Here is an 11,616-nt window from a genome sequence, read left to right as displayed (position 1 = left end):
ATTAATTTTAGTGAAAGTGTTGGTTACCACCTTAATATTATCTAAAAGTTTACCTCAGAAATAACATACTGTGGATTCATTATTATTCGTTTGATACCAATTTTCATGGATTTCATGGGTACAACGAAATCAGATGTTTAACGAATAACAAATTTTCTATATGCTTGTATGCCTACTTCGGCAAAACCATGAAATTAGATATCATTGAACATGTCTGTTCTATGGTCGGGTCTCTTTGACACATTCCCCATTTCCATTCTCAATTTTATGTTTTCATTATTCCACGAAAATTGGTACCAACGAAATACATGAATCCAAAGTAACTAATTTAAACCAAGCTAGACATAACTATTCTTTGTGTGTTGAGATATAAGTTATGACTTAATCAATCAGCCAACATACTTCCATAACTGAAATTAAAAAGCCTTTCTTGTAATATTTTAAAAATGTAAAAGATAAGGAAATATGAATAGGCAAAATGCTAAAAAACTCTTGTTAATCCATCAAAGTTTAAAGAAAATTCTTTGTTGGAATTATTGTTCTTTATTGATGATTTTTATGAAAAGAAAGGACAGAGAGAATATGCATCAAGCAAAAAAAGAAATAATAGAAAAATAAAAAAACATATAAACTTGACGAATCATTACATTGGTCTATATTTTGATGACTAGCAAAGACATGTAATACATTGTATTATATATCTCTGTTTCAACAATTTTGCCAAATGAGCGATTTCGGCTCATTCAAGCTTGCAGTTTCAATAATTGAAAAAGAATGTCTTTATTTATTTATATTTATTATCATTTCCAAAGCCATTTTTTTTGCTCTTTATAAATAAAATAAAGACTTAAAGATAACCAATACACATAATTAATGAGCCACCATGTTACTTGGTAGTGTCAGAGACATGATAGTTAAAGGTAAAATAACTAAAATACTGAACTCCAGGGAAAATTCAAATCAGAAAGTCCCTTTTCAAATGGCAATATCAAAAGCCCAAACACATCAAACCAATGGAAAACAACTGTTACTGTCATATTTCTGACTTGGTATAGGCATTTTCTTATATAGAACATTGTGGATTAAACCTGGTTTTATAGCTAGCTAGACTAAAGACTGAGAAACAACACATATCTTCATTTTCAGTTGTTAGAAGAAATGCTCCATCTTAAATCTGTTTGTCCTGTTTACAATGTAGCAGAACCTATCTGTAAAATTGATAATTATAATTTTTCCAGTTCTGAATATGCATGAAATATAGGACACAGGACATTGAGCAAACAACATTAAATGTTTTAATCATGTTTGTTTTAAAAGGTTCATGAAATACTTTTTTCTAAAGAAGGTCTGTTATTATTCCTTATGGATACAAAATAAGAAATATACCTTTTGTTAATGCTATTTACATATATGAGTATGAGCTCAAAATTAAACACGTGTGAATCACTAGAAGTTGATAATATAATGTAATTATTATTACTAGCAATATGAAATTATTGTCCTTTATATATTTTTTTTACATTAATTCAAAATCTTGAATTAATTTCTAAATTTCTACTTGTTTTGTTCATTTTTTTCAAGTTTTGTTATCACCATATCAAAGTTAACTTTTACTTTATATTCACTTCTATAATGAATATATATATTCACGTCCATAATGAATATATATTTACTTGTCTTAATATATCACTATATCATTCAGTGAAACATTGGATGATGTGCAGGGCTTTGAAGTATTTTACATTAGTTGATTTTAAATATAGTAAGACATGAATCTAAAATGTTATAGGTAGAATATAGTTTAATCCACACATTGTCATTGGTCCTTAATTCTAAAGCCACAGCAGCAGTTCCAGTTTTCCAGTAGCCTTTATCACTATAGCCTGCCACATATTGCTGGTTTATGGAGTTAGAATTTTTCATGATATCTATTCGCACAATGTTGCTGTCAGACATTATTGTTATTACAATGTGATAATATCCAGGAACATGACAGGTAAATTTGCCTGTAGATTGGAATGATTGGACACGCCAACAGATGTTTTAATGACTGGGAACTTCAGTGGTCCAGCAGGTTTATTACCATACCCATAATTGGTACAACCAGTAACCACAACTGAAATGAAAGAAGTCAGTATATGAACTTCATAAGACATTCCTTTATTTTAATAGTTCATTTTTGTTAAATTTTAACACTACTTTAATGACATTAAAGTCAAGGTGTGTCATCAAGGCTTTGCTAAAAAAAAGTGGGGCGAAAAATACCAGAGGGACAGTCAAACACATAAATAGAAAATAAACTTTTAACGCCATGGCTAAAAAAGAAAAAGACAAACAGACAAATAATAGTAAATAAGACACGGCATAGAAAACTAAAGACTAAGCAACACGAACCACACCAACAACTGGGGGTGATCGCAGGTGCTCCGGAAGGGTAAGCAGATCCTGCTCCACATGTGGCACCCGTTGTGTTGCTCATGTTATTACAAACCTGGTAAATAGTCCAATTCGATAGTTCATATTCGTGAAAAGGAAACAGGATTGTAGTTACGACATAAGGAACATATCCAATATCATCTGTGAAACGGATATTCCATAACGGTCAACCAACTCGTGAATGCGTCTGTAAAATTTACAAAGGGATGATTTCAACTTCGCCATTTGGAAATCATGGGTTAATAGCTTCCTTATGAGAAGCAACCCTCTATCAAGGAAATCATGATAGAAAATACAAGCCTGGGAATATCGTATCAATTGGGAGATATATACTCCGTATGAAGGCGCTGATGGAATGTTGCTACATAGAAATGGAAAGTTCACAATTGGGAAACTAGAATCATCTCTTTTGTCGTAAAGTTTTGTTTTCAATAGACGGTGCCCTCATTGTCAATTTTTAGATGTAAGTCAAGATATGAGGCAGACTTACTGTATCTGTTGTATCCTTCATCTATAGTTTGATTGGATAGATGCGTTCAACATAGTTACCATATTTTGAATTATTTAGTCATCTATATAGTTAAAGGATAATGCTAACTTCTTATCTTTCTTCCTCAGACTTTCCTGTATGAAGTCAGCATCATAATAATAAAGGAACAAGTCGATAAGAGGGACACAATTGGTTCCCATTGGAAGGACGATAGTTTGTTGAAAATCACGTCCCCAAAACATCACAAATGTGTTGTCAATCAAGAAATCAAGCATCTTGATAGTGTGAGTTTAAACAAAAAATTCTTTGGATCATACACCAGACTTATGATTATCCAGTATTTCCTCTTTGATAAGGCTAGTGAGTAGTGAGGGTACGTATATGTTAAGTTTCCAAGTAAATTGCCAATACCTAATTCATTTATTAAGCATTGTTATGTGAATGAGATTTAAACAAAAGATTTCAAAAGAAAGCCATAACTTTTTTGTTTTAAAAGATAAACACAAATTGTTTTTTTTGTTAAATAATTTGTAATTTCTGTTTTTTATAAGTATCCTAAAAAATTATGCATTTCTTATTCAGAAATAACTGATATTTATCACAATGGTCATGAAATGAGAAAAAAAACGTAATTTTTTGCTGTATATTTATCAAAGTAAAACAAATTGCACTATTTACAGTTTTATAAAATTTGGTCCACACAATCTCCCTGCAAAATGAAACAAAATGTAATTTTAAAAAATAGGGGTCCATGCACTCGTTTTCAAATTAAATCTGTTTGAATGATAAAAATCAGTCGAAAAATGCATCTTTTCCCTATATGTCATAGTTTGACGTCGCGAAAATAACATTTTACGTTAGCATTACCTTTCCTGTAACTGTATCGTATGCCCTTAAAGCGTGTCTTTTATAGAGCTAAAAAGACTACAACGAGATATTGAAAAAATAAAAAAAAACTTCTTTTTTGTTCATTCATTAATGAAAGTGAAATATTGAAACAAAAACTTGCTTTTAGCAGTCAGTTTGGTTCAGATTTGTCCCGTAAAAAACAAAGAGACACCGTTTCTGATTATTCACTTGAAAGGAAGTAATTTGTACTTATCACATATTTGTAACGAATACGTCGGGTTTTGCATATGCAATAACCTCAGAATTGCCCGGGGCAAAAAAGAGTATATGATATTGTGTCCTGATTCTAAATGACGTCACGTCATTGCATCCCTAACGACACGTTTGTGATAAAATGTTTAAGGTTTTACCTTTTATCTTTCTTTAAATTGTTATAATTGACCCTTTTTCTCTTTTCTGCAAAACATAAAATTTGTGATAAAAAGATTATAACATGTCTTTTCCATATTGGCCTTGGTATCATCCCTCGACCCATATCGGACCTCGGCTAAAGCCTCGAGGCCGATATGGGAATCTCGGAATGATACCAGGGCCAATATGGAAAAGGGCATGTTATAACCTATACTTATTGAATCTGTATTCATTTGAAGTTTAATTGATCGAACCCCTTAGCTAGATATGGGTTACGCATGAACTAGGCATGTTCAGGTATTTATGAAAGGAAAAGAATGTCAACATTCGAAGTTAAACAAGGGTTAACCATTTGGTTGACTGTTTCTATCTACTAAAACTCATTTTGGTACAGGTAAAACAATTATCATTATATTGTTTTTTACCTATAATATGAAGTCAAACAGATCCAGAAAAATCCCATTGCACGCGTTCGCTATCTATTTATATATATGTTCATATTTATATCGGATTGAATGACCATTGACAGTCTTCGAAAGGTCACCTCGATGGTAAATCAGAAGTTGCTGGACTACAATTCACACGAAATATTGATACATTGTTATTGCTAAGTGAGGTGTTTTAAAAGATTTGAATTGCACTATACCTTTCTGTAATTGTTTATCCAGATTTTGTTGAAAAAGTGAGAAAGATGAGTTGTGGTATCTGCCCATTTGTTCAATTTCATTCATGGTATTGTTAGCCAGTTCATTTATTTCTTTCATGGTATGGTTTGCTAGCTTTTCATTTTCTTTTCTGTAATCGGATGTCAGATTGTGTAAAATTTGAAAATCTTGGTGCTGTTTCTGTTGCATGGTTTGATATTGATTATTCATTTGACTTTTCAATTCATGCTTGGATGATGTAGTCAGATTATATAAAGCTAGAAAGTCTTGATTCCTTGCTTGTTCATGGCTGGTCAGAAAGTTAATCCTAGAATCAAATGTTTGAACCTGGGCTTGTAATTTTTGGAGAGTTTGTAGCTGATTGATATTTTTAAGTTGCTCCAGTTTTTTGATTTTTTCAGCAAGAGCAAGGGTTTCGTTCACTGAAGAATTATACATTTGCTCCTTGACTGTCAACTCAGCTTGGACTGCACTGTACTTCAATTCAAGTTCCTTGTATTTTTGCTCCAATGCATCAATTGTCTTCTCCGTTTTATTTAACTCATTGTAGGATGGTTGTGCAGCTAAAATTTGTTCTATAATGTCAAACTTTTGTTGCAGTTGATTGGCTAATAAGTTCAGGCTTTTCTGCTGCTGATCACGGTATGTTTCCAGGTCATAGTGAATTTTATTTTTGTCTTCATAATATTCTGATGTTGTTAGATAGGTTGGTTTTCCTGCTAGAGTAGAGGTGTTCTTACTTTCCAGAAGAAAACCTTTAGTACTTCCAATCACAAGCAATGAAATGAAAGCAGCAATCATTGTGCTACAAAAAAAGTAAGTTGCAAACTAAAATATTCTGTCAAGAGTTATTCCGTACACTGTTGAATGCATAAATATTTCTGTTTCTATTTATCATCAGAATTTATATCTAAAATACTTTATTAGGTCGGAATGATTCAAGCTTATCTCACACTTGTATTGTAAGGGATGTTTTCCTTTTATATTCTTTAGATATTACAAACACTGAGTAGAAATAAAAATGTATATGTCTTGATTTTTTATCTCTCATTGACCTGCAAGGACATGTGAGCTATTGTCATTTCTTGTTATCCTTCAACTTTGGTGTACATCGTTGTTAACTTTTTCAAAGATCATCTCTTCTGAAACTGGATTCAGTTTAACTAAATTTTTGGTAAAAGATCCTAAGTGTATTTCTTTTTTTTTTATAAAGTACATGCATGAAATGCCATCAAAATACTATGGTACTGACTTGGTATCTATATGCATCCTATCCATGGATAATTTCCAGAAATTTATCAATAAAATACATGATCAGAAATTCATGTACAAAATGATGTTCTAATCGGCACAGACATTTCTTGAGCAAGGTTCAGTTCCTTTGTCCATATTTGTAAACTATAAATGAATGAACTACAACGAATGCTTTATACAATGCAATGTTTAAATTTACCTCCAATTTAAGCAATCTTTACCCTTTAATCTTACAAGCACTTTGATTGTATAATGTTTGTGTTTTTGTTTTCCCTCAACAAACATGACTAAATTATGGAGTGAAGGTATACTTTTATATTAAGGTGAAAAATCCTATTCCTTTTTTACATTACTTAATTAAAATGCAGTCAAGATCATTGAATTAAAATTCATTTTTCAATCATCAAATTTATATTCATATTCATTAACAAAGGTTTTATTTTTTATTTTTTTTTATTTGTGCTGTACATATACATGTTGTATATCCTCATTCAGTACAATATCCATAATCTGTACTATGTTTGGCATGATGAGACATTGGTATGACTATCCTTTAAAGCTTTGTATTTCGGAAGGTAAAACTGGATGCTTCATATCTTGGATTCAGATTCCTTATGTTACAGAATTTTCGTCAATTATATTTCCAATGTAGTTGACCTCGTTTTCGTGGTTCAGCGACTGCTTGAAAAAGGATAAGAGTTTTATACGCCTGTTTATGTATTATACTATAGTGAAACTTTGGTGAATTTGTTGTTTATGTACGCTCACTTTCGATTTTATATAAATTTATAGTATACAACTGTTCGTCCGTCCGGATCCAACATTGACTTAAAACTGTTTTAACTGATTACATGAAACTTTGGTAAATTTGATTATGTGAGCTCCCTTTCAATGTTTATAAATTTTGGCTTTTATTTTTCCGAGTTATGGGGTATTATTCATTAACTAGAGGCTCTAAAGAGCATATGCCACTCACTATGAACTATGTGCATATCAAACGAAACGACACACATCGGTTCATGAGAAAATTATGTTTTGGTGTGAGCGATCTTACTATACTGGACATTGTTGCTGCTTACAATTATCTCTATCTATAATGAACTTGGCCCAGTAGTTTCAGAGGAAAAATATTTTGTAAAAATTTACCTAATTTTTTCTAGAAATATTATTCACAGCTGCACCATGCTCTCACAGATGAAAGAAAGTGAGTCTCTGCTGGCATTACAACACTCTTTGCTTATTTATAAATTTAAAAGTTGAGTCCATCGAAAGAATACAACTGCACAATGTTAAATCTATCACGCCTTACTCGTGGAATTCATAGTATTTCTACTCTTATTTTATCATGGTGTATCAGCTTTGACCGAAACACATGACCAAGCTGCATTATTTCAGTATTATCACGTGCAATCATAGCTGCTGTCCGGGAATAATTAAATGTATGTAACACGTCTTTTTATTGGTTGAACATTTTTTTACTGTCAGCTCGTAGACATTATTTTGTCATATGACTGTGAAGCCATCAACATTATTTTTTTAATTTTCTTCTTAAAGGTGGAATTTAGAATCAAATTATAAGGAATGACACTTTTAAATAACCCTCTCACGTGACGCGATACGCGGGTTATCAAGTTGTGTGCACCCAATTTTTTAATGTTATTTTTAAGAAGACAGAAATAAATATTACAATAATTTTTAATTTCTTAATGTAATTTAATATTGGTGTGCCTCGCGATTGTTGATAGCCATAACTAAATGACAGATTCAAATGAAACATACATATTATGTAATTATAAGGTAAAATAAGTTCCCTATTACGCAAGTATTCTTATCTTTACGAGGCAGAACTAGAGGGTTACAAATTTTTGAACGTCATCAAAAATGAAGTTTTTATTCATTCTCTTCATTGTTGTTTTTTTGCAGGACAGACGTAGACGAGACTGATGTGAAAACGTTTAACAAGTTGGAAACTGAGATGACAAAACTGACCACTGGAATGCAGAAACTGATGAGTGAAAACGGCATTTTTAAAAGTGCATTGGTTTCCTTAGAAGCTGAAAACAAGTATCTACAAGAAGTTAACCAGAACATGCTGAGAAAAATGAACAAATTTGAAGATTATATGTTGTCGAATCTAAACGATTCAACTCATAGGAAGCAGGTCACAGTAACACATCGTATGTATAGATTGTAATAGGTTCTTAATATTGAAGACTTTATCACTTTGATAGTTCAATATTCTTACTAACATATATATATATATATGTTAAGATAGTCGGTAAGATCAGTTCTTTACTGAGAGTGCTTGTGACCTAATATGATATACCGGTATATGGGATCAATAAATTCAATTTGGACTGCGAGTCAATGTAACTAATAATATATGCATTATAATGTTAAAGCATATCGAAGTTGTCTTACACATTAACTCCGATACTAAATTAGACCAGGGTCATAACGTTAAAGATCTGCTAAAGTCTGCACTATTTACATTTATATCGCAGTTTTTTTTTTATGTATGTGTATTTCATGGTTGTGAAAAGTAAAATCCCAAAATAACTGAACTCTGAGGAAAATTCCAAACGGAAAGTTCTTAATCAAATGGAAAAATCTAAAGCTCAAATACATCAAACGAATGGATAACAACTGTCATATTCCTACTTTTGTACTTGCCTTTTATTTCTTAGCATGTAGAAAATAATTCATTAAACCTGGTTTTATAGTTTGCGTAACCTTTCACTTGACGTATAACAGCGACACCAAATTCCATTACTTTGACAACGAAATGAATGTGTGATGTATTTTTGAGCAGGTAAACGTCAAATAATTGCCAACTGTTTAATCTGTCATGACACATAAAAAGAAAACAAATGTAGAAAAGAAATAAAAAGGATTTGAGAGAACTGGAAAGACTTATTCTTTACCAATATTAAAATGCTGTTGGAACTACAGGAACGGTGTTGAATTTCAGATGCAAATACATTTTGTTCGTTTTGGTTTAGAATGTCATTAACATGTGAAATTTGCAATGTGTTATCATAAACCCAAGTCTTCACCTAGTGAATATCACTGAACAACATTTTAATTTTTCGGAAATATGGAAAATTGATCTAGAACAAATATGTATAACAGCTATTTCTTTTTATTTCATTGTTTTCATATTTGAGATGTTATTAATTGGGTTTGTTATTTTTAACATTCGACACTTCTTAATCAATCACCTATACTATGAAAATAAAATGTTATACTTATAAAGCACTAAATTTTTTTAACAACAATGTCAAAACCGTTCCAACATGAGAAATATAGAATACAAACTCATTCCGGGCACAAAGTTAGTAAGAACTCCGTATCTTTGATAACTGCCGTTCTGACTTTCTTAACCAACGACCACAGTTTACGATCACAACTATAGTCGAGATGGTTTACTTCAACTTCGTACTTTATTTGGACTTTTTAACTTTTTTGGATTCGAGCGTCACTGATGAGTCTTTTGTAGACGAAACGCGCGTCTGGCGTATATACAAAATTTAGTCCTGGTATCTATGATGAGTTTATTTACAACCACTGGGTCGATGCCACTGCTGTTGGAGATTTATTTCCCCGAGTGGATTACCAGCTCAGTAGTCTGCTCTTTTTGTGCTGACATGAATTATCATTGATATGGTTACATTTATAAATTAATTGTTTACAAAATATTGAATTTTTGAAATACTAGGGCTTTCTACCTCAGGCATAGATTACCTTAGCTGAATTTGGCAAAACTTTTTGGAATTTTGGTCCTCAATGCTCTCCAACTTCGTACTTTATTTGGACTTTTTAACTTTTTTTGATTCGAGCGTCACTGATGAGTCTTTTGTAGACGAAACGTGCGTCTGGCGTATATACAAAATTTAGTCCTGGTATCTATGATGAGTTCATTTACAGATTAAACAAAATTACCAAAAACTAAAGCACAATTGTTTTTTCATGTTCAAAAGATTAATTTAGTGTTTATTATAGCCAACAATTGCATATATCTTGGTTATACATAATTTTTAACAGCTATGATATAGTAAACTCGCTTAAAAATTGCAGAATCAACTGTTAACAAACGTACCATATCTTAAGTCATATTAAACTTTTGTTAATTTGCCGGATGCCTGCATATAAACCGTGACCTCAGGATACAATTACTTCCAATTACTAGTTTTGAAGAATATAATCCACAAAGTATATGATTATCATTAGGTTATTCGCTTGATTAAACATAAAAAAGACAAGAAATGGGTAAGGCTAGAGAAATCAAAAGACGCAATGAATTTGACACACGATAGTCAACTTGCGACTACGAATCAAGTACTAAAAAGCTTCTTAGAAATTCTTTAACATATATTTTAAAAATATGACTCTAAGATATTCAAATTCAACTAGTAGGTTTCTAAAACTTTCATATTTTTTTTACCAAATTTACCAACCCTCTTTCCCAATACCCACAAGATATCTAAATAACGAATACGTATTTAATATATATTCAACTGAAAAATCTTTCTTCATTATCATTAACAATAAAATTTTATGCTAACAGCTTCATTTATGTGGCAAAGGATACAACAATATATTAATGGAAATCTCAATTGTTAAATATTCTTTTGTAGCGGTAAATGTGGATTTCCATGCAAATATGGTAGGACGTAAAAGTTTACATGATAATGAAGTTCTGCACTTCGACCCGTTCAACAAAATCAACGTACTTTGAGCTAGCTCTAGAGTATCAATTGAGACACATATACTCCATATGCCGGTGCCGCTGGGATGTTGCTACACAAAAATGGAAAGTTGACTATAGGAAAATATAAATCATCGCGTTTGTCATAAATTTTGGTATTCAACCTACCATCAGTAGTCATTTCTAGAAAAAGGTCTAAATATGAAGCAGATTTATCTGCGTCGGTAGTATCTCTAATTTAAAGTTCACTTGGAGAAATCAACATGACTTATTATAAAGGCAAACACACATTTCCAATTGCCCTTTTCATATATGGACTTACATCTAGACATTGACAATGAGGGTCGTTTGAAAAGAAAACTTTACGACAAAAGAGAGGACTTCAGCTTTCAATTGTGAACCTTTCGTTTGAATGTAGCAATATTCAAGGAGCTCTTGCATACTGAGTATATATCTTTTAATTGATACGATATTCTCGGGCTTTTTTTTCTTTTATGATTTCCTTCATAAAGGGTGCTACTCACAAAGAAGGTTTTAAACCAAGAGTACCAAATGGTAAAATTGAAATCATCCCTTCGGACATTTTACGGACGACATCACGAGTTGGTTGAACGTTATGGAATATCGCAAATGATAGCAGATATGTGATTAATGTCATAACTACAATCCTGTTCTCTTGTCACGCATGTGACCTACCGAATTTGACTTGTGTTTGTACTAACAGGAGCAACACGACGGGTTTGCTTAAACTTCCGAATCATCTGTGATTATCTCTAGGTTTTGGTTTGGTCCTTGTTACTAAG

General features: G+C 31.8%; 1 protein-coding gene across 1 annotated transcript; it reads right to left on the bottom strand.

Moving 5' to 3' along the window:
• Positions 1-1,453: 1,453 nt before the first annotated feature.
• LOC143079606 (uncharacterized) lies at positions 1,454-5,734 on the bottom strand. Its single transcript, XM_076255036.1, has 2 exons — positions 4,833-5,734; positions 1,454-2,116 (listed from the first exon to the last, which is right to left on the bottom strand). Exons 1-2 carry the CDS (start codon positions 5,650-5,652, stop codon positions 1,965-1,967), a joined length of 972 nt encoding a protein of 323 aa, XP_076111151.1. The 5' UTR covers positions 5,653-5,734; the 3' UTR covers positions 1,454-1,964.
• Between the last annotated feature and the right edge of the window lie 5,882 nt (positions 5,735-11,616).

This window comes from Mytilus galloprovincialis, chromosome 6 (assembly GCF_965363235.1).
Source record: "Mytilus galloprovincialis chromosome 6, xbMytGall1.hap1.1, whole genome shotgun sequence".
NCBI classification, from domain to species: domain Eukaryota; kingdom Metazoa; phylum Mollusca; class Bivalvia; order Mytilida; family Mytilidae; genus Mytilus; species Mytilus galloprovincialis.
Note: the sequence above shows the minus strand (reverse complement) of the source record. Positions and strands in the feature narration are given on the sequence as shown.

Coding starts and splice junctions, on each gene's coding strand:
- LOC143079606 (XM_076255036.1), bottom strand. CDS start 5,652: ATGATTGCTGCTTTCATTTCATTGCTTGTGATTGGAAGTACTAAAGGT. Junction 2,117..4,832: donor GGATAAACAATTACAGAAAG/GTATAGTGCAAT, acceptor CTTTCATTTCAG/TTGTGGTTACTGGTTGTACC.